This window comes from Canis lupus, chromosome 9, assembly GCF_003254725.2.
Source record: "Canis lupus dingo isolate Sandy chromosome 9, ASM325472v2, whole genome shotgun sequence".
In the NCBI taxonomy this organism is placed as follows: Eukaryota; Metazoa; Chordata; class Mammalia; order Carnivora; family Canidae; genus Canis; species Canis lupus.
The window spans coordinates 54,404,608-54,428,329 of record NC_064251.1 but is presented as its reverse complement, the minus strand read 5'-3'; the positions used below and the strand labels follow the sequence as shown (position 1 = coordinate 54,428,329).

The following is a 23,722-nucleotide window of genomic DNA, read 5'->3' as shown; positions in this document are numbered from 1 at the left end:
AGAGATTGATCGATGTTCACCTTTTACAATCTACTTATATACAAAACATGAAGGACTTTATAATTACAAAGTGGAAGAAACTTTACTAGTTTTCACAAGGTAAAGGAAATATAAGAAGGCTGTCTTTGAGAGTGTCGAGAGAGCTGGAAGGAAGGGTGGGATGTTATCTTGGGAAGTAAATAGCGAGAGACGCTGTCTATAGCTGGAGAACAAGAAATGAAGCCTGTGCAAGTATGTTGCTGAAAATGCAAAGGTGATGGTAGAGGTTGGCACAGGAGCTGTGGGGGCAGAGGAGTGGGGTCAAGAGACTCAACTTCTCCTCAGAGAGATGGAGGGTCACCCAAGGCATGCATGGCTGTTGCCTATGGGTGTAGAGAAGAGTGAGGTAGAAGGTGTTTGTCCTTTATCATAAGCCTGTCTGTCTTACTTGATTTTTAAATTATATACACATATTAACTTTAACATGTTTTGAAATGTTTTAAAGAAACTTTTGTTCTCTATTATATGTAAGCAATGGCAAAGATGTATGAGGATGGATTCTTTCTTTCTTTCTTTCTTTCTTTCTTTCTTTCTTTCTTTCTTTCTTTCTTTCTTTCTTTCTTTAAGATTTTATTTCTTTATTCATGAGAGACAGGGAGAGAGACAGGGGTAGAGACAGAGGCAGAGGGTGAACCAGGCTCCATGCAAGGAGCCACGTGTTATTTCTTTATTCATGAGAGACAGGGAGAGAGACAGAGGCAGAGGGTGAACCAGGCTCCATGCAAGGAGCCCAACGTGGGACTTGATCCCAGGACTCGAGGATCACGCCCTGGGCTAAAGACAGGTGCTACACCGCTGAGCCACCCAGGGATCCCAGGATAGACTATTTCTATTTTTAACTATTACAATGAGTTCATTTTGAATTAATGAATTTAAAAAGCTGAGGCTATTTGGAAACCGTGATTGCCACTTTGGAATGAAAATATTTCATACTAAAAAAGAAAAGAAAATACTTCATACCTTTCACAGGATTTGGGAAAGGAAGAGTCCATTTTCATTTTACCACCTTTCTTATTAATACAAATTGCATATAGATGTTAAGAAATGAAATAAATCAGGGGCACCTGGGTGGCTCATTGGTTGAGTGTCTACCTTCGGCTCAGGTCATGATCCCGGGGTCCTGGGATCGAATCCCACATCGGGCTCCCCACAGGGAGCCTGCTTTTCCCTCTGTGTCTCTGCCTCTCTTCTCTGTGTCTTTCATGAATAAATAAATTATACCTTTAAAAAAATCCTAAAAAAAAGAGAAATGAAGTAAACCAAAAATGTTTAATGATGGAAACAATTTATGGCTCCTGAGAATAAAACTAATTATTTCCCCCAATGTTTCTTGTTTCTTCTGTTTCCCATTTGTCTTCCAGAAGCCCTTCAGAGGCCAGTAGCATCTGACTTTGAGCCCCAAGGTCTCAGTGAAGCAGCCCGTTGGAACTCCAAGGAAAACCTTCTTGCTGGCCCCAGTGAAAATGACCCCAACCTTTTCGTTGCACTGTACGATTTTGTGGCCAGTGGGGACAATACCCTCAGCATAACTAAAGGTAGGAGAACTATGGACCACTGCTGGTGCTTGCAAGGGACAGATCTGGTGAAACTGTGGCTTGGCTGGCTACCCGTTTTCCTAGTGAAGGATGCAGAGCCAACAATGAAAAAAAAAAAAAACAGTATCTTTATGAGAGAGCCACTTAAGCAGAAGAGTTCCCGTACGGTAGTTCTTAGGAAAACCAGAGAATGATCGTGAAAAGAACGCCTGGACTAAGCACCAAAAACATTTTTTTTTTTTTTTTTTTTAAAGAGAAAGTATTTTTTCCTCCAAGAAACTTCCTTATGTTGTTAGGAAGAGAACACTTGAATAAGCGTAACAAATTTATGAAAATTGAGGCAATCTCTCTTGTAATGTTCAGTTACAAACAAGAAGCTTCATGTATAAACATGTACTCTTTTTATATACACTTATAAATGCTTATATTTATGTGGATTTGTTAAAGGGAAGTAGGTGTTTAGGAATTTGGAGATTTTTAGTAATCCTATAAGAATAAATGGGAATGAATGAAGCCAGCCTGTAAAGCTGATGTCTGATTTGATTCTCTTCTTCTTTTTTTTTTTTTTTTTGGATTCTCTTCTTCTAAGGTGAAAAGCTCCGGGTTTTAGGATACAATCACAATGGGGAATGGTGTGAAGCCCAAACCAAAAATGGCCAAGGGTGGGTTCCAAGCAACTACATCACACCAGTCAACAGTCTGGAGAAACATTCCTGGTACCATGGGCCTGTGTCCCGCAACGCAGCCGAATACCTGCTGAGCAGTGGGATCAACGGCAGCTTCTTGGTCCGGGAAAGCGAGAGCAGTCCTGGCCAGAGGTCCATCTCACTGAGATATGAAGGGAGGGTGTACCACTACAGGATCAACACTGCTTCTGATGGCAAGGTAGGGGACCCCAGTTGGGGGAACTGATGGGCCGGGGGTGTTAGTCTTTGGCCAGGAGGACCCAGAACTCTTGCCGCTGGGGTTGAGAAGTTACCAAAATAAACCTCAATTGGGAAGATGCGAAGGAAACTTCTTCAGATAAACAGCAGGCATCACTCCATTAGCCTAGGAAAGACTCTCTTGAGGACCAATCACAGGATGTTACAAGTCCACAGGCCTGGTGTGGCTCTTTACCTGTCCAGCTAGAGTTTTGTTGTTAGCTATTTCATAAGATGGGTGATATTGGACATACTTCTTATTTTAAGAGTCTTCCTTTTTTAAAGCATTTAAAAATCTCTTATGATATTAATTCATCTTCAGTGAGTAAAATTGCAATAATAGATGGATATTTTTAAAGTAAAAGATCTCCTTAGAGCAATTCCCCAAAATAAGTATGGTACATGGCATCCTTCCCATAAACAAAGCCACATTTGTGTGTTTGTATGCCTGCATACGTATATGTACATACATTCACAGTTTTTAAACACAAATGAAATCACATAGTACCAGTAGATTTCTAAACCCAAACTGTAGTTTCCTAAAAGAGTTGATCAGTATACAGTTTTGTGATCTTTATATGAACAATGCTCAAGAGTCCATGAAGGGAAGGGAGAGATTAGCATTTTCCAGGTTCCTGCTGGTGGCTGGCACATTTTTTTTAGGCATCCGGTCATTTAAACCTCACCTTGGGGATCCCTGGGTGGCGCAGCGGTTTGGCGCCTGCCTTTGGCCCAGGGCGCGATTCTGGAGACCCGGGATCAAATCCCACGTCAGGCTCCCGGTGCATGGAGCCTGCTTCTCCCTCTGCCTGTGTCTCTGCCTCTCTCTCTCTCTGTGTGTGTGACTATCATAAATAAATAAAATTTAAAAAAAAAAAAAAAAAAACCTCACCTTGGTCCTCAGGGCAGAAGTCACCATAATCTGCATTTTTGCATTAAGGAGAAGGGGACTTAAAATGGAGGAAATTTCTTGCCCGGGATCACATAGTGCATGCCTGGTGGAGCTAGGTTTGGACACCACTGTCCACCCTGCTGCACATGTCATCATCAGGGGTGGAGATGGGTAGATGATTGGGTGGGGCCTAAATGGTGGATATATTTTTTCATTAATATGTAATGTGTGCACATGTTTAAAAAAGGAACAAAATGGATTACAATGAGAAATCTGTCTCCTAATTCCACTCCGCTGCCCAGAGGCAACCCCTGTGACTAGTTTCTTTCAGAGTTCCTCTGTAGATGTATACGCATAAATTTTTTTAAAAGCACAAATGATGCAGACTCCACACTGTTCTGCATCTTACTTTTCCCACCTAACAATGTTTTTTAAAGATTGCTTTATGGTAGCACACTTAGAGTTGCCTTATTCTGATTAATAACTGCCTAGTGTGGATGGACCATCATTTATTTCAGCAATCCCCTGCAAGTTGACTTTTAGATTTTTCCAGTCTTTAGCTGTTCTAAATAACACTGATAGGAGGTGACTTTCAAACCTTTAAAAAAAAAATAATCTCAGCACACTATATAAGAACATTTACATCAACACCCAGTGCTCACATCAGTAACAAAAGGTCCTAGAAGCCCTTCTTACCCTCGCTATATGTAATGCACTCTAATACTTCCTATTCTATTCTGTTCTGTTTCATTTTTCTAAAAACTTATGGTCCGAATCCACTAAATTTATTTCATAGACCCGCTAGTGCGCCAGTGACCTGCATTTTTTAACATATTCTACATACTTCTTCATGTACAATGTAACTGTATACAAGATAAGTTGCTAGAACTGATCTTCTGAAGGTTATATGCCTTTAAAATTTGTATAGATGTTGGCCTGTTACCTCCTTAGAAATTATACAGATGTGTTTACTCACATGGTTTACTTGTTGCTGGTGAGAAAAGGAGCTTCCATGAGAGTCAGGAGTGCATGCTTCCCTTCACCTTAGCACTGTGCTGTCAGGCCTGTAAAAACATCTGTCATTGATTGGTAAAGATGGTCTGTCATTATGTTTAATGTACATGTGTCATGTTTACAGGGATCCCTGTGTCATTTACTAAATTTATCCTTTCCTGCATATTTGAAATGTACCAAACTTACATATGCATTTAGGTCTGTTGGTCAACTCTCTTTTCTGATATTAGACTTTGAATTATTACAGCTGTATAATATGTTAAAATGTGCAGTAGGGCTAGTCCCCTCCACTTAGTCCTCTTAGTATTGTATGGCTGTCCTCATTCATTCATTTGTACCACAGATTCACACTCATTTCTCTTTTTTTTTAAGATTTTTTTTTTTTTTTTATTCATGAGAGACAGAGAGAGGCAGAGATACAGGCAGAGGGAGAAGCAGGCTCCTCACTGGGAGCCTGATGCAGGACCCTATCTCAGGACCCTGGGATCACAACCTGAGCTGAAGGCAGATGCTCAACCGCTGAGCCACTCAGGCGTCCCCGAGAACAATATATTCTTAACAGGCTCCTCCTGCCTTTGAAGCCCAGTTTGTCTCTCTGCCCAGAACACCCCTTCTTTAGAGAGCTGCACAGACATCTCCCTTGTCCTATCCCTTGTCCTACTCAAGTCTACTGAAATGTCACTTTCTCCATCTAGGCTATCTGACTTTTTAAAGTCATTTATTTTTTTTTTAGGTCATTTAAAATAGTTACCCACCCCACTGCCACCACCTCCACAATATTTCCAGCCACATTCCACCTCCCTGCTCAACTGAGCCACCCAGGTGCCCCCCCGTATTTCTCTTTTTAACCTTCTTCTCTGTTGTTTCTTGCACATGTCTCAATCTTCTGGCCGAAGTCTTTAGTGCTAATATTGTGCTTTCTGTGATGACAGAGGTCTGTGCAGCCAGCCTGGCCGCTTGCTGATGTGTGACTAGAGATCACCCTTATGAGCTTGCCTTTTGGGTCCTCATTCTTGTCCCAGATGTGGGGCTAGGTCGTTCCATTCTTCAGGATGTACCCCGGGATGGTGGGTTCTTTGAAACCGTGCCTTCAGCCCACAAGGGTTGCTCTTTTGTGAGTTAGAATCCCAGAGCACACCGCCCATGAGGGAGGTGATTTCCTGGAGCTGACGGCTTGCTTCCTATCTGTGCTGTTTATCCAGGGCGAGCCGTGCTGCACCACAGTAATCAGTTGAGGTTTTCTACTGAACAGGGTAATGGTTTCTTTTCCCTGGATTTGTTTAACTAGCATCCTAGGAACAGATTCAGGCAGGCATGATTTAGTTTGACAACTCATTAGCTGGGGGTTGGTCCCAAATACCATTCAGAGGGAGAGAGCAAGGTCTGCATGTGGGAAGCATGATTCACAGGATTTGAGAACTGTCCGATGGGGATGCCAGCCCCTCTGTCTAACAGCTGGTATGTGCCAGGGGTTCCTTTCATTCCAGGTGGAGCACAGGGAACTCATTTGCTCAGGCAGCATCCACCCCTGGGCAACTCATCCAAGTGGCCCAGGCCTCCTGCCTTCTTCCCTCCCTCCCTGGCAGAGACTCTCCCTTTCTGCTGTCCAAGCACCCGGGGACGTCTCAGCCCACGGGGTTATCAGTCCCGGCCATCTGCGGAGGCGCCTCTCTGGGAGGGCAGCACTTGAGGGGCTGTGTCAGTGGGATCATGTTCCTGGAATGAGTGGGACAGTATCAGAGGTATTGGGCGAGGTACTACAGCAAAGCATGAGACAGTGTGGCTCGGCACTGAAAAAAGCTCACATAACAGAGCTTTGATGCAATCCTTTTTGGATTTCTGAGGGGAAAATTTAAGGTTGGTAGGAGAGACAGGCTAGGGTTGCATAAGCTTAATGCTTATTTTCAAATAGCTAATCTTCAGAAAACAACTGAATTTAGAAGATTCTTCTCTAAGGCCCCAAAAGATTTCTTTCTGCCTCCACCCTCTTGGCCCTGGTTTACCTCTGTTGTCATGTTCCTGAGCTTCAGCGGCAATTGTGGCTGGTCAGCCAGCCCAGGGCTTGGGGAGCTTCAAGCTGGACTCTTGCAAGGCCCAGATCACACGGAGCCATCGCTGCTCCAAGGAGTCTTGATGGTCTTGAAAACCCCCACATACCTCGGGATCCGACTGTCGTTCTCGGGGCTCTCTGCCAGCGTGGTGGAATTGAAGGCTGATTTTCTTTGCCACCCGCTACCTGAATCATTTTAGCTCTTCCGGTTATTTGTGTCTACACTTTATTTACTTTTCTGGGATGCCACTGTCAAGTTCCACAATACCTTATAGCCGTTGATAGATAGAGTCTTTCCTTTTCTTCAAAGAGGTTCCCAGGTGACATTTATTTTCAGTCTGCTGTAGTGACAGGTTCAGGTTGACAGGAATGGAATTTGGGCTTAAGCTTTAGCAGAGGTGGCGGGATGGGCCAACTGTAGAGCCTCTTGAATTTTTAAGATTTACCGACCCTGACAGTGGTTTGGCAGGTGCAGGCATCCCAATGAAAAGCCTGCTCAAACGTGACTGACCTTCCCTTGTCGAGGAGACTGTGAGCACTATTAAGTACTGCTTAATTTCTAAGTCCTGCCCTCCTGCTGGAATGTGAGACAGTGTCAAGGTAATTTTGCTTACTGGCCCAGCAGCCTGTAAGCAGTACATCCCGGGTATGGGTCTCTGAGGTCCGAGTGCTGATAAGCCTATAAGTCTGGCTGTCGGGGAAAGCTGTTTCTGGTGAGTTTCTCTGACAAATCCTATCTTCCAGGTTCCTGCATGATCAGGAGGAGGCCCGGTCCTGGCTGATCACCCAGAGTATTTATGTAACCAGGTGCATAGCATAATGACATGCCATTCATAATGCTAATTTCACTTTCTTCTCCGAGCATGCCAGGAATTCCTGATATAGATGACCCAGTTCACTAGCACAGTGCTCAAAACCCAGAACTAATCAGAAGGAAGCCAGCAAGCAAACTTAACTATTAGAAGGTGGCTGTGCAGTGCATTGAGAAGGGAGAGTAGTTTTAATATTTAATAAGTGTTGGTATGCAGATTTTATTTTGAAAGATGAACTAAGTCACAGGGCCTGTAAATTTAATTATTGAAAAGGATATAAAGTAGGCCCATTCAGTGAAACCTGCTACAACTCTGAAATCTCTAACAGGAGCACCTCTGAGGGAATCAGAGGAGACCAGGAACAAATTCTGCATAACTAGGGCTTGGAGGAGCCATTAGCATTCTGTGCGAAGGAAGGAACTTAATCCTTGGGTTGGGGAACACTCCTTTCAAGCTGACAGGGAGAGGTAGGTAATGAGCCTTGCTCCCTGGTGACCAACCTCAGGAGTCCAGCAAATGAAATGGACGCACCATGCCAGCGATGTCCGAGGTGGGAGGGGTGCTGTGATGCCAGGGAGCGAGCCAGGGAGGCTCTACCCTCCACGGAAGTGAAAACATCAGCAGCTGAGCTGCCCCAAAAGAAGATGGCTTAGAACACTTGCCACATGAAGTGAAGTAAATGGACAAATGACAGGCTTTTCTAGAGAGAGGCAGGATTAGCCGCTGTCCCCATATGCCTCTCTGTCTTCTCTCTGAACTGTACTTGTGTCAGCAGTGCCCACTCACAAGAGGGCCGTGGACGTCAGGCCAGGCGCAGGCTCAGCGGTGCTGATTCTTCCGCACCTCCCCTCAGCACCTTTGTGCACTCACTCTGGGCCCTGAGTGTGACTTGTCACGTGTCCCTAGAGACTGAGGTTGTCTGAGGTGTAAGGGCTTCCTGGTGGGTCCTCTCCTCACCTTGAACGGTCCTGCCATTGAGGGCTGCCATCTTACAGAGGGACAAGTTCCCAGAGCTATGGGGTCTTTCTGGACAAATTCTTGGGTTGCTCAGAATTGTATTTTAGTAGGATTGCAACCAGAAGATTGTATATTACAAACCTCTAAGTCAGAGTCTGTCATTGACTTGTCTGAGATTTATTTATTTATTTTTAAAAGATTTTATTTATTCATGAGAAAGACACACAGAGAGAGGAGGCAGAGACATAGGCAAAGGAAGAAGCAGGCCCCTCGCAGGGAGCCCAATGTGGAACTCGATCCTCAAACCCGGAGATCATGCCCTCAGCTGAAGGCAGACGCTCAACTGCTGAGCCACCCAGGCTTCCCTGCCTGAGTTTTTTTTTTTCCCCTTGCCTGAGTTTTAAACATCTGTTTGTTATCTCCCCGAGCAAAAAATTAAAAAATAGAGCATTCTCTTTATCTTCTTGAGGGTTATAAATGGGATAAACTCATGTATTTGTTAATATTTTTTCTTTTATTTCAATTATCTAATATTACAAACATACCAGAAGTGATGGAGCCTTCCATAACCAACCCTGCCATGAGTTTCAGGTTTTTCTTCCTTTTTCTGTTTTTAAGTAATAGAGATACTACAGCTACAGCTGACTCAGCCTATTCCTTTTTCTCCCTCTTTCCCCATGGGTTACCGCTGTTCCAAACACGTATTCTTCCTCTGTGTCTATAGTCAGGACAAGTCGTGATTTTTAATGTCCTTCCCACCTTCTGCAATCACTGACTGCCCATCATGAGCTGGTAGGTTCAGTTACCTGCTGTCTGCCTGGAGCCCAGATGTCCTGTGTAGATTTTAACATGGAATTGTTTTTTTGCAAAGGAAGCATTCCCCCACCACCGTACTGAAATGAACCAAAGAAGAAGAAAACTAGCCGTCCCCATCCACACCTGCTTCTGTCAGCCTGCTCCTTTCCTTTTTCCTTTCCCAGTGCATCCGACCAGAATGACCCATGGACAGACTCCACGTGTAGGTTCGTGCCCACCGTAGATCTCAGAGGCTCACATGTGCTTGTGTCTGCAAGCCCCTCTGCTTGCTTCCCCGCAGCAGAGGTGGCTACGTGGCCTTTGTGCAGGCCTCCAGTACCACTCTCCTGCCCCACTCCATTTCTGGAGGGTGCTGACTGGGGCATCCCACAGGGGCGTCCAGCTGGGGTCGGCATGTCTGGACCTCTGATGCTACTTAGCCCCAGTTGAGGGTGTAAGAATAAGAATGAGAAGGAGATTTATGTTTTATTATTATTTTTTTTAAAGATTTTTATTTATTTATTTATTCATGATAGTCACAGAGAGAGAGAGAGAGGCAGAGACACAGGCAGAGGGAGAAGCAGGCTCCATGCACCGGGAGCCCGACGTGGGATTCGATCCCGGGTCTCCAGGATCGCGCCCTGGGCCAAAGGCAGGCGCCAAACCGCTGCGCCACCCAGGGATCCCGAGATTTATGTTTTATTTAGTGGTTTCCGTTTCTGATTACTGCATAGTTCTGGATAGTTCTACAGTTATAAATTAGAGATTTTAAGTAATAAGCATAATTATTAAAAATTTAATTTCTTTTCCAGTCAGCAAATACATAGTGAATTCTAGTCTTCATTAATTTAATCAACAAATTTATTTATTATGTGCTCATTTCTTGTTCTCCACATTGGGGACACAGGATAAAAACAGCTTAGGGCTCTACTCTCATGAAGCTGACATTCTAGGAGGTCATTGGCAGGAAGTAAGTAAGCAAATAAGCAGGTGAATACAATGCAGAGAAGTAATAGATGTGATATGATAACGAGTGCTGGGCGATGACCAGTCAGGTGACTGCAGCAATAATGATATTTATGCCGGGCTTGGGATCAGAGGAGAACCAGGCATGTAATGCTTAGGTGGCTGGAAGATTTCAGGCTGAGGGAACAGCAGATGCAAAGGCACTGAGGCATTTTGTTGGTTCTTTCTGCTTTCACAAGTGCATTACAGCCGGTGTAGAGAAACACAGTATAGGTGGTTTTCTGCACGCTCCATCCTGTGTGGAAAGCTATTTATCTGAGGTTTTGCTGTGCCATGACTTAGGCTTAGCAGAGCTGGTTCATTGGAGTTGTTTGGGTTTGTGTGCACTCTGGGAGCTGAAAGTTGTCCCTGTTTCCCTCAGCTCTACGTCTCCTCAGAGAGCCGCTTCAACACCTTGGCGGAGTTGGTTCATCATCACTCGACTGTGGCAGACGGGCTCATCACCACTCTCCATTACCCAGCTCCCAAGCGCAACAAGCCCACTGTCTACGGCGTGTCCCCCAACTACGACAAGTGGGAGATGGAGCGCACGGACATCACCATGAAGCACAAGCTGGGTGGAGGCCAGTACGGGGAGGTGTACGAGGGTGTATGGAAGAAATACAGCCTGACAGTAGCTGTGAAGACCTTGAAGGTAAGCTTGGGACTGCTGCTGCCGCTCGCGGTACCATGGCTAAATACGGTTTCTCATGGTTTGTCGCGGCGGGTGCTGGAGTGTGGTGGTGCTGCTCTCCGGGTGGCCTGCTCCTGTGCTCAGGTCCTAGGGGTAACTGGTGCCCGGGAAGTGCCTCTTTGGGCCCCTGTGGTCCTTTTCTTCGAATGGGGGCAGTCCCTCTCCCAGACTCAGTGTGATACAGTGAGAACTGAGAAGTGCTGTGGTTTTTTGGTGTAAAAAAGATGAGTCATTTGGAGAAGTGTTTTCATCATATGGCAAGATTCTTTTAAAGCTGTGAGTTTTTGTTCTGTTTGGCATTTAGATCATTTCCTATTGACAGTTAAGAGAAAGAGGAGGAAGAAACTAAGATTTGAAAGAAGGGAGATTTAACCAAAATGCATTTGACTCTTCTGTGGATTTTTGTTGGCAGATTTGAAAGGCAAGTGCATTGGGTGTTCCTAGCAGGTTCCAGTTTTGTGTAGTGGGAGTGTAGATTTCTGGAAATGGAGGTGTGGAAAATCATGAGGGATGCCTTCTTACTAACTCAGGCAGTGTCCAGTCATTCTTTTTTTTTTTTTTTTAAGATTTTATTTATTTATTCATGAGAGACACACAGAAAGAAAGAGAGAGAGAGAGAGAGAGAGGCAGAGACACAGGCAGAGGGAGAAGCAGGCTCCATGCAGGGAGCCCGATGTGGGGCTTGATCCCTTGATCCCTGGGCTGAAGGCAGGGCTAAACTGCTGAGCCAAACCAGGCTGCCCCATCCAAGTTGTTCTTATTAACTAGGACCTTCGCCCTCTCCACCCAGGTGTGGGGCTTGTAGTTTTTAGGTGTGTTTGAAGTCCTTTGAAATCTTTAGGTGGCCAACCAAGGGTTTCACTTGCAACCCTCTGCCTTCTGAATGTGATTTGAGCTTTTACCTGTGGTCAGAGCATCCCCTAGTGTTGACCTGCACTATTTTCACTTGCTTTATTTTTTATTTTTTTAAAGATTTATTTATTCATTCAGAGAGAACGAGAGAGAGGCAGAGACACAGGCAGAGGGAGAAGCAGGCCCCATGCAGGAAGCCCGATGCGGGACTCGATTCCGGGTCTCCAGGATCACACCCCAGGCTGCAGGTGGCACTAAACCACTGCGCCACCAGGGCTGCCCTATTTTCACTTGCTTTAAACGAACCAATTGTACTACTTGTGCACAGAGATTAAGAGGGACCCTGTAGTCACTGGACTAGAAGAATGGAAACATCCACAGCTAGAAGGGACCCAGGTGCATGCACAGACTTCTCTGAAGTCTGTGGGACACACACTTGGAGACTGCTGAAGTCAGATCACTTGCCTATTAGGGACTCTCTTATTTCCCTGCTGCCTTTACTCAGAGGCACAGTAAAGTGGGAATTATGGTTTCTGGCTGATATAAAGTGACAGCTTCAGAGAAAGGATCACATTTCGTTCTAGAAACCAAGGGTGGCTTCCTGGCACTCCTATCGATTGTGCCCCCTTAGACCAGTCCTTAGGGCAGGACTGATACTTGTATGTTTGGGGCTGACATGATTTGAGGTCACCTTGAGGACTTCTGGATACTTTCCAGACACGATTTTTTGAAAAGACAATAAGCATTTATTGAGTTCACTGTATTCTTCTGTTCACTAGGCCCTGGGCTTAATCCTGGGATTGTGAAAATAGAGTTGTTCACCTCAGGCCAATCTAGGTAGTAGAGCAGTGTAGTTAGGAGGAGAAATAGGCAATATGACGGTAACCACAGTCTGGTTCGATAGGTACCAGATTAGAGATGGGAGCTTGGGAATGGGGGAGCGGGCACCACTGCTGAGCTCCACTTGGCAGGGGGAACACAGGAAGGGAACCATAGTTGGCGCCATAGGCCAGGAACAGGAATCGGCCAGGGGAGCAGAGGCCTAGACAGAGGTGGACAGCAGAGAGCCCGCGCAAAGTCACAGGGTTTGAACTGGCTATGGAGCTAGGACGTTACCTCAGAGGCAGTGGGGCACATTGAAGGTTTTGATGCCCAGATGATTGGATTTACACTTCCCAAAGATGACTACGTTGGCGAGCCTTAGAAAAAATGAAAGAGCTGTTGCCCTGCCTCCCGCAGACCAGATGAGGCCAGGGAGAGATGTGTGCATGTGCTCCAGCGTTTCCATCTGGCACAGGGTCACACAGGGTCGGAGAGCAGGCCCAGCCTTGGGTCTTTTTTTTTTTTTTTTTTTTTTTCAAGATTTTATTTATTCATGAGAGATAGACACAGAGAGAGGCAGACACACAGGCAGAGGGAGAAGCAGGCTCCATGCAGGGAGCCCCATGCAGGACTCAATCCCGGGTCTCCAGGACCACACCCTGGGCTGAAGGCAGGAGCTTAACCGCCGAGCCACCCAGGGATCCCCCCAGCCTTGGGTTTTGACCAGAGTGAGAGACTGGTAAAGGCCCAGGCATTACCCACACATGTGCCATAATTTGCAAAAATGAAACAAGGAAGATAGAAGCACAAAATTAGTGAGGTGTCCATCCAGGAAAGACTTATTTGGAAACTTTAGAAAGAGGGTGAGTTTGCACAACTTGAAATATGGGAAAAACACAGCCCAGCAGCTGATGCTGTGGATTGTTTGCTGAGGAACTGAAGATGGGTTTTCCAGAGAAGAGACCCCTCTCAGAGTTCTCTGGTGGTGGTGGCTTTCTTACACCAGTGAATCAGAATTATCTGGAAGTTGAGTGCCTTTTAGAATATATTTCTCTAATGATGTATTATTAAACTTTATTATACTTTTGATGGTTTTCCCCGAGAGCTCTATTAACTTTATGGTTGCACAGTTGGTAAAAAAAAAAAAGTTACAGAATCTCGCATGGATCTCTGGGAGTCATCACCCCCGCTGATAGCTAATTAGGGAAAAGGGAATGCATCATATTCTAGAGATGTATGTCATCCCAAAATATGGTACTAAGCAACTGCTAAATAAATTATTCCCTTTTCTGCCTCCCCTGCACAAAGCACATTTCTACAATAGGTTTCCCACTTGTCCAATAAGATTATATCACTATTTTTGGCATTTGTCTCCACTAGAGAAGTTGAGAACTTTGAGTGGGTTCTAAATGACAGTAATGGCTAATGTTTGGGGTGTTTTTGTTTTTATTTTATTTTATTTATTTTATTTTATTTTATTTTATTTTATATTTTATTTTATTATTTTATTTTATTATTTTATTTTATTTATTTTATTTTATTTTATTTTATTTTATTATTTTATTTTTAGATTTTATTTATTTATTCATGAGAGACACACACAGAGAGAAAGAGAGACAGGCAGAGAGAGAAGCGGGCTCCTCGCAGGGAGCCCGATGTGGGACTCGATCCCAGATTCTGGGATCACACCCTGCGCTGAAGGCAGATGCTCAACTGCTGAGCCATCCAGGTGTCCCTGTTTTTGTTTTTAAAGATTTTATTTATCCATTTGGCAGCACAAGCAGGGGTGGGGAGGGGCAGGCAGAGAGAGAGAGAGGTAGAAGCAGGCTCCTGGCTGAGGAGAGAGCCCAACATGGGGCTTGGTCCTGGGATCATGACCCAAGCTGAAGGCAGCCCCATAAGTGACCGAGCCACCCAGGCGCCCCTTGGCTAATGTTTATTGAGCTCTTACCATGTGCCCGGCAGAGTCTGAGTGCTCCCATTTGTAGCCTCTCTTTTCATCCTTTCACCCATCGTAAGGGTATGGTTCTCCTGTCACCACTGTTTCAGGCCTGAGGAAACTACAGTGGTAGGAGGCTGGGTAACTGGCCTGGTGTTAGCTAATGAGGTACCGCAGAGCCAGGATTCTGGCCCAGGCATCCTGCCTCAAAGCCTGGCTCCTTTCTTCTTTCTTTAACTGTCATTTGTGTTCCTATTCCTCATAAGCTGTGAAAAACGCACAAACCACAGTTCAGCATCTTAGAAGTTCCCTTCCCTACCCCCATTCAATTCCCCTCAGGCTGCAGCTGCGTCCTTTCTTTCCAGGACTCGACTGGACACCTGAGTCTGTGTCTGCTCCTGTGCTACACACCCTGCCTGTTTTGTGATGATGGTGCCTCTTGAAGCAGCACAGCACCAGGCAGCCCCTGGGTCCTGTACCATCGGGGCCTGAGACCAGAGAGATCCGGAGAGACAGGAGTGCATGAGGCTGACCCCAGTGGGTGGAAAAGTGGAACTAAAGCAGACACCCACTGTTGGGAACTGCTAGTTTGAGTTCTGATGGAATGCAGCAGGTTGTAGACTTCACTCTACCTGTGATTATCAGTGTCACAGGTAGGATATACCTGAGAGAACCGACTCTTAAGTACAGGAAAGCCCCACATTTCATATAAGCTGTATTCTGAAAATTTGTTTACATGTCTTTTTTCTATGAAACAGTTCTGTAAGTCTTAGAATTTGAGAAAGACTACTGTTGATTTAGTGTGGCATCAGGACTGACTCATAAGCAACTGAAAGATTTAACCATTAAAATAGTGGAAAATAACATTGTTGAAAAGTGTTAAGACTTAAAATTGTACTCATTTCTTTACCTATTTTACTCTTTACCTATTGTGCTCATTTTCTTTACCTATGTATGCAAATAGGTAACATGCACACATGGTATCTTCCACCCTTGATTTTTGTGACTTTGCAGAAATAGTCCACATGGGGGTATCTTTGTTAACCATATGGCAGCAGGCTATAGACACTGCACTGTGCCTTCTCGTGTCCGTGTATCCTGAAGTTCCTCATCAGTGTACATAAGGTGGTCTTGTTTTTGCACAGATACAGTTTAATGTATATCAGCTTTCAGTGGGCATTTGTGTCCTTGCCAGTACTTTGCTATTACAGACAGTGCCACAGGGATTCTTCTTGTTAGGCATGTGGAGACTGTCCTGGTGGTCAGCTCCCCAGAGTATCCTAGATTGAGGAGCATACACCACTTTGTACTCAGCCAGCAGTGTTGGCAAAGTGCTTTGATTACCCTGCCCTTGCCAAGGCAGTCTGTTTGGGTTTGGTTCTTGCTTGTTGTGTTTTTCCCCAGGAAATTAGTTCTATTAGAGAACTCCCAAAATGAGCAGAGAAGGAAGGGCTTTCCATGATGGCACTGGACAGTCACATGCTCTGGCCCTCTGGCTCCCTGAGGGGGCTGTGCACAGGGAGAGGGGCTGTGTATCTCAGAGCCCACCGTTTCTGTGTTGCTCACTCTTACAGTGGATTCCATCCTGACTATGAGCAGGATACACCTGTGTGCTCGAGGGCCAGAGCTCTGGGGCTTCTGTGTGCGGTGGTTGCTCATGCATCTGGTTGGTGAACCACCTTCCTCAGCCTGGCTCAGTGCCTCTGCCTGGTCTCTGCAGCCCCATTGCTGCAGGCTGTGGGATGGCACCTCACTGTAGTGATAGCCTTGCTCACCTCATGTTGAGAACTGGGGGACAGATGTGGAAGCAGCTCTCTGTGGAGCCTACTCCGGGGCCACGGTCCCTGAGAGCAGCATGAAAGGCACTCAAGGCTGCACAGCACCAGTGGGACGCTGAGCCATTTTCAGGAACACCGCGCTTTGTTAATGCCGAAGGATGCCTATGCTCGGGGGAAGCCAGTGAGCAGAAAGGGTGAAATGGAAAGAAAGCACTCTGGGTGAGAACCTGGGTCTGGAGAATATGTATCTGTGAGAAAGAAACAGCAGCGTTAACTCAAGACCCAGTCTGTTTTATGCAAGGAATTGTATTAGCCTGCTTCCCAGGAATAGAGATCACCTGTCTTCCTTACAGTCCAAGTGGGTCTTGCTGATGGAGTGCTGCCCACAAGGCAAGTGCTGCCCTTCTCCCCATTTGTGGATGAGAAGGGGACGTTCAGAGAAATCTCCCTTACCTGGCACGTGAGTGACTTAGCGTGGCCATGCAGTGGCAGGGCTTGATCTGTGTAACTCAGAGGCCATCCTCTTGACCTACTTGCCCCCCGTACCAGCCAGGCCTTCATTTGCATCGGGCCCAGGCTGTTCCATCCCTGCGAGGACAGCCTGGCTGACCCACCACTCTCCCAATAGACGGGGATGAAAGTCAGTGTTCACTCAGTGTTGCTTTCACCCTAATTGATCAGAGTTAATTTTATTTTACTCTGTAAATGGAAGACTTTTCAAAAAGAGTGATGGAGGGCAGCCCCGGTGGCTTAGCAGCTTAGCGCCGCCTGCAGCCCAGGGCCTGATCCTGGAGACTCAGGATCAAGTCCCATGTCAGGCTCCCTGCATGGAGCCTGCTTCTCCCTCTGCTTATGTCTCTGCCTCTCTCTCTCTCTCTCTCTAATAAGTAAAATTTAAAAAAAAAAAAGGTGATAGAAAGTTTTTAGATAAAAGGAAAGGGATAGAACAGAATAGCATCAGGCTGCTTCCAGTTTAATACAGCTACAAAAGTCTGAATGCTGCTAATACTTTCTGTTGTAAATTGAACCAGGCGGGATTCCAGCAGGGGGAGACAAGTTCATGCAGATCATCCTGAAAGAAACAAACAAGGAATTATTTATACTGTCCACACGTGGACGTGCTTGTGTGTGAATGAGGGGAGAATGAGACAAAAAGAGGAAAGGGTGCCTTTTGAAAGCCGCATTGTTCCTTTTACGAGTCCACGCCTCTCAGGATCCAGACATGGTTCTTTTAGAAAAGAGCCAGCAGCTATAAGAGCACATGATTTTTCTGAAATGACTTCACTATGGGTGGTTTATTATGCGGTACTTTAAAAAAGGAAAACCCCACTTGCCTAGAAAGCTTTATTTGAGAGCCACGTTTTGAACATATTGTTGTCCAGGCAAGGTTCTTGAAGCCCCCAGTCCTTACGTGAGCAGCATTGACTTGCCAACTCTGGCAGGCATTTGCTCTCCAGCCTTTGACATTAGCATGTCACCCGGTGGATCAGAGTGCCCCATGCACCAGCAGCATGGCCTGCTGAGCATGTTAAGGAGCAGAGAGGACTCTGAAGAATTGAACAGCCAATGGGGCGGTGGCAAAGATGAGTTCTTATCCCGTACGGCTTGACACGGAGACTACCAATGATGTTTGACATCAGAACAACTGACCATTGTTAAAGAGCAGTAAATTGTTTCTGAGTTTCAGCCTCACAGCCCTAAGCTGAGTGCTAATGGGCTGACACGTGTCCTCAGCGGTCATGCTCCGCTTATAAACATGACTGCAACAGGCACACTAGGTGGAGGATGACCTGTCCTCTGGAAATCTATAAGGTGCCACATTGAAAATAAAGTTGATAAAGGGGCCTCTGGGTGGCTGGTCAGTGTAGTGTCCGGCTGGCTGTTGGTTTCAGCTCAGGTCATGATCTCGGGATCATGAGATCAAGCTCCACGTGGGGTTCCACGCTCAAAAGGGAGTCTGCTAAGGTTTCTCTCGCCTTCTGCCCGTCCCTGTGTGCGTGCTTACGTGCATGCATACACACTCTCTCTCTTTCTCAAATAAATAAATTAGTATTTTAAAAAAAAAAAAAAGGTTGATAAAGCTTTCCTCTCGGGCGAGTCTAGTTTTCCGGACATTCACTCCCCATCTGCCATGCAGTCTTTCTCTTCAGACAAATTCAGATTCCATGTTGAAACTTGGAGGGAGGTGTCCTGCTTCTCCTGCTGGCCTTTATAGCCAGGCTCTGGCAGCAGACTGACCAGGTCAGTCCCCCCCACCTGCTTCTGATTGTGGTGATCAATCAGCGGACAGTCAGTTCTTTAAGTCAAAAGAGGTGTACGTGACCCAAGCCACAGGCTTCTGTGTGGTAGTGCCAACAGCGATGTGTAGGGCTAGGCGCACAGCACTCCAGAGTGGGGAAATAGCATCAAGTTTGCTCTGGGCAATTGCTCATATCTTTGTCTCTGCGTGGCATTTAGATACAGTGAACTTGCTAAAACATGACCTATGTGATGATCCTTGTGACTCCGTTGTTAGGGGGGCTGCTGTGGAGGATTATCTTAGGACCTGAGGAAAAGGACCAGGTAAGTGGTAGTGATTGCTTCATTAAGATCCCCTAATGACACCAGGCTTTCAGAATCCTCTGCAGTTCAGTGTCCTCTTTCATGTTTTGAGGTGTGGGTCTTATTTGGTAGGATAGTATCTTTTTATGTCATCAGGGTCTCTTCCATTAAATTGTGTTTCTGATTCTTCAGGTGGTTGTGGATTTTTTTATGTTAAGTGCTTTAGGACTCCTTGGAAACCACCTATTCCTTATGGGAATAGAAATATCCTCTACATAGCAGCCCCCAGAAACAAGTTGCCAACATGTATTTATGGTCCCGGGTGAGAATTCCCGAGTTCAGCAACAAAGGAGAATAATCCTCTGTGCTGCTGGGGCAATGATCATCTGTAGGGGCCCTGTCCAGAGCAATGTGCAGGCCGGCACTGGTGGGCCAGGGTGGTGGTTGGCCAAAGCTCCAGTTGTATTAACCATTCAAGCTGTACCTTCCTACTTAAATACTTTCCTTGCTGAAACAACTTCACCCCTCTTTTCCTCACAGGAGGACACCATGGAGGTGGAAGAGTTCTTGAAAGAAGCTGCAGTAATGAAAGAGATCAAGCACCCTAATCTAGTACAGTTACTCGGTGAGTGTGCAGAGCTCTGGAGAGAGGGCCTTTTAATTAAACCCTCTGGGGTGATGCAGGCGCTGTGAAAGAAGAGGTGCATGAAGATTTCTAATGTGGACATCTGTCCTCTGCTAACACTCAGCCTGTGGTAAAAAGGAGGCCAGTGTGGGATGGTGTGTGTGTGTGAGAGAGAGAATATATTACTCATTTTTTTCTTTCTCCTTCATTCCGTCCTTTTTTTTTTTCCCCCCTGAGAGGAGACGGGGTTAGTTGGGGAGGGAGAAAGAATCTTAAGCAGATTCCACACCCAGTGTGGAGCCCAGCAAGAAGCTCGGTCTCAGGACCTGAGATCACGACCTGCACCAAAACCAAGAGCCACCTTGGGACCCCGCTGTTTGTTTTAAGAGAGGGAGAGAGGCGAGGGAGTAGATTATTACTTTGTCAATACTTAAAAGCAGTCAAAAGCAAATCTCGTATGGCTTCTGAGACTGGAATTTTCCAGAGTCCCTTCACTGGAGTTATTCTGTTAAGTAGCCATCATAGTGCAGGGGTGAACTGACAGTGGTGTAGGCTGTTTGGTGTGTGCTGGACCTTTGCTTCTGAACTCAGTGGCAGCCTCTTCTGTTGGAGTTCAAGGGCCTGAGAAGAAGAACAGAGCATGGCCACATCCCTCCCATAGGAGCCTGATCACAAGCCATGAGTGCTGCTTGCAACTGTGGTAGAGGTTGGGCCCTAGACTTAGGGGCAGACACAGAACCCATTTCAGGAGCCCTTTTCTGTCATTCTGTCTTCTCCGGGATTGGTGCACTCAGGAACAGAGCAGCACACTGAAGCCCTCGATGTCTTTCTTATTGGCAGGTGTCTGCACCCGGGAGCCCCCGTTCTATATAATCACTGAGTTCATGACCTATGGGAACCTGTTGGATTACCTGAGAGAGTGTAACCGGCAGGAGGTGAACGCTGTGGTGCTGCTGTACATGGCTACTCAGATCTCATCAGCCATGGAGTACCTGGAGAAGAAAAACTTCATTCACAGGTAGGAGCCTGGCGAAGCAGCCCTCCCCACAGAGCCATGGAGCAAGCTTGGGGCCTGGGCAATCTTTTACAAAAAGCTGCAACCTGCAAGGTTTTAGGGCGCAGCCTCTTGCTTTAGTGCCAGTGGCACAGAACGAAAGCAAATGCTGGGTTCCTGACCTCACTGGCTTCAGGTATGTGTCCAGGACCAGATTCAGCAGGCCTGGACCCTGGACCCACCAAGCAGTGGATCCTGGCGGTAAGAAATATTTCCCCCTTAGCACCTTTTTGGACTAAGTGGAATACTAAATGAAGTTCATCAAAGGCATCCTTCCTAATAATCAGTGCTCCTTGGGAAGCAGAGTGCTTGGTGTACCTGCCAGGCGGGCGCTCACCAGTCATGACCTCCCACAGGGAGGCTGGTGTTGCTTCTACACAGGATCACAGTCACAGCCAGTGCACAGGCTTTGTTTTTGTGTGTTTTCTCCCTCCTTTCTCTTTATTGTCATTTCATTATCCACTTAACTTGCTGTCCTGTAGTTCAGGGATGTTTCCATGATCGTCAGAACTGTGGATATGTGGTTCTAAATTAAGCATCTTTGCTGTTTTGAAGGCTGGAGTGCTTTGACCTTCAAGTGTGCCACAATTATCTTGGTGTTCGCATTCCTTACTGGTGGAAATGGCTCCTTAGCACAGTGATGGCCTAAGCAGGACAGAGCCTGATGGGCTTTGCCAGTGACTTTTATGCAAGATGTTCTCCACGCCAGCGCTGTGAGCTTTCCTACTCAATTAACTCAAGTATGAAACCCATACATGAGATTTCATAGTGAGGAATACGAGGAGCATGTGTGAGAGGCTGGCCATTCCTTGTAAAACAGATTTCCAGTGCTGCATGAGAGCCTGATTCACCTGCTCCTGTCACTCAAGAACGTGAACCCTCTGAGGCTGCAAATTGAGATTTCTTGACTTTTGGTTTGCTTTGCATGGCTAGATCCAGTCCCTCTTCATTTCATGAACTTAAAATGCTTTACCAAAATCCTGTTAGGCACAAGTCTTCTGCGTGTAATTTCTCTCTGATTGCTGATGATCAGGCTATCTTAGGCAGCCATCACCCAAAGGTGCTGCCTCTTGTCATCCTCCCTTCCATTTTGCCTTGTGATTTCACGAACCACAGCTTAAGACTCCCACCTCCCTGGGACAATCAGGAGACGAGAGCAAGCTAATTATACAGGACAGAATTTGTACGATACCTTTGTTTTTGTTTTTTAAAGATTTTATTTATTTATGAGAGATACACAGAGGCAGAGACACAGGCAGAGAGAGAAACAGGCTTCATGCAGGAGCCTGATGTTGGACTCGATCCCTGGTCTCCAGAATCACCCCTGGGCTGAAGGCAGCACTAAACTGCTAAGCCACCAGGGCTGCCCTGTACAATACCTTTGGATAAGCATCAGGACAAACTAGGAGAGTGCAAAACGCAATTTGGGGGAAAGTGCCATGGGCTTTATTTTGTCCTCTATCAAGTCTGGTTAGACCAAGGGGAGACTCCCTTTTTTCCCCTTGCCTGATGTAGGGCTAGTGTAACTGGGCAGACCCTTAGGTGGCCATAGATATGTAGGCATCAGTGGAAGCACTTTACCTTTTAACTCATGACCTCTTATAACAACCCTAAGAGGTAGATGCTGCCATTATCAACTTCATTGTCAGGATGAGGATGACAGAGGCCCAGGGTGAGAACTTGCTCCCACCTACTCTCTGCTGCCTCTCACGTTGGTGGGAGCTCAGGTGGATGCTGAGGGATAGGTACCATTCCTGGTGGGGTGTTCACACACACACACACACACACACACACACACACACACACACACACGTTCCCAGGGGACTGGACCCAGTTGTCAGCAGTATGCCTTCACTCGCTGCTGGTGGATTTGTAAAGCTGGGAAAGCTGACCACAATACTCATGGATGAATGCTTTCTTTTCCCAGAGATCTTGCTGCCCGAAACTGCCTGGTAGGGGAGAACCACTTGGTGAAGGTGGCTGATTTCGGCCTGAGCAGATTGATGACAGGGGATACCTACACAGCCCACGCTGGAGCCAAGTTCCCGATCAAGTGGACAGCACCAGAAAGCCTGGCCTACAACAAGTTCTCCATCAAGTCTGACGTCTGGGGTAAGGGCTGCTGCTACTCTCAGTCCTCTCCTGCTAGGGTGGGTCCTCTTCTGTTCTCTCTCTCCTTGCCTTTTCTCAGCCTCTTTCTTGTTCCTTATTTTCCTTCATTACTTAGTTCTCTCTTATTTCCTCTTTCTTTCTCACTTTACAATCTTTACTCCTGTTTTCTCCAAAATGAAGTAAAAACCCATGTTTTCTTCCAAAATAATTCGGATTAACTTCTTTTCTCCTCTACTAACTTAGTGCCTTCATCTGAAGTGTGCTGCTTAGGTCTGTGGGGGCAGTTGGCCAACCCTGCAGACACCCAGGCTCTTCTGAGCCAGTATTTTTACTTTTGTTAAAGAACTTATTTTGACAGGTAGGAAGTATATACTGAGGAAGGCAGAGTTGCATCATGAGCCCCATGCATGCTCACCCACCTTTCCTGGCCATCAGCTCCTGGTACTCCTGTACCCTCTACCCCCCACCCCCCAACCCTTATTATTTTGAAGCAAATTCCAGATAGCATATTATTTTATCCTTAAATATTTCAGTATGAGCTCTCAGAGATGTTTTTTTTGTTGTTGTTGTTTTTGTAACCACCCTTCTCCCCAGATTGACTAATTTCTGAGTATCACGATCTGGTCAGTGTTTATATTTCCAGTTGGGTCGTAAAAGTCATACCTTTATGACCTGAGTTGAGATCCAGGTGCTGCTCACACAAGGTGGGCGGTCAATGCACCCTCTGTGTCGTGTGGTCTGCAAGCTCCTGCCCTGTCTTTTCACTTCCCTTGCTGCCTATTGAAAAAAAAAAAAAAAAAAACTCCTCACTTGTCTCCCACACCATATGCCTGTGCTGTGATTTAGTACATTCCTCTATCTTCTGTACTCCTAGTAGTGGGCAGGAGGTCCACAGCTGGAGTATATTCAGATTTGGCCTCTTTCAGCAGGACTGCTTCATGTGCTGTCGTGTGCTTTTTCATCAACAGCTACACTGGGCTTGATTTTCCCTCTCTTGTGTGATTTTAGCAGTTCCTGATACCCAGTGCCTAGATCACTGACTTACTAGGATTTGCCAGATGGTAATTCCCTAATTCTGTCACTTTTTATTCACTCATTAGCTCAGTACTTCTGTAAGAAGAAAACCCTCATCTACTGTTTAGTTACTCGGGGATAGAGTTCATTTAGGAAAGGTGGCATCGTTGTCTGCTTCCTTGCCGTTGCTTACCAGTGTTCATGAAAATGAGTCGTTTTTTTTAATACCCTCCAGTGATGACCAAGTAAGGTTTTGGGTTTTTTTCTTT

General features: G+C 46.0%; 1 protein-coding gene across 2 annotated transcripts in view; it reads left to right on the top strand.

Moving 5' to 3' along the window:
* The window catches only part of ABL1 (ABL proto-oncogene 1, non-receptor tyrosine kinase), a 143,020-nt gene that overhangs the window by 109,575 nt on the left and 9,723 nt on the right, over positions 1-23,722 (top strand). For both annotated transcript variants that reach the window (XM_025475500.3, XM_025475501.3), the window contains exons 2-7: positions 1,401-1,574; positions 2,164-2,459; positions 10,405-10,677; positions 19,189-19,273; positions 20,114-20,291; positions 22,255-22,439. In XM_025475500.3, the coding sequence (XP_025331285.1) occupies positions 1,401-1,574; positions 2,164-2,459; positions 10,405-10,677; positions 19,189-19,273; positions 20,114-20,291; positions 22,255-22,439 (1,191 nt within the window). The remainder of the gene's footprint in view (positions 1-1,400; positions 1,575-2,163; positions 2,460-10,404; positions 10,678-19,188; positions 19,274-20,113; positions 20,292-22,254; positions 22,440-23,722) is intronic.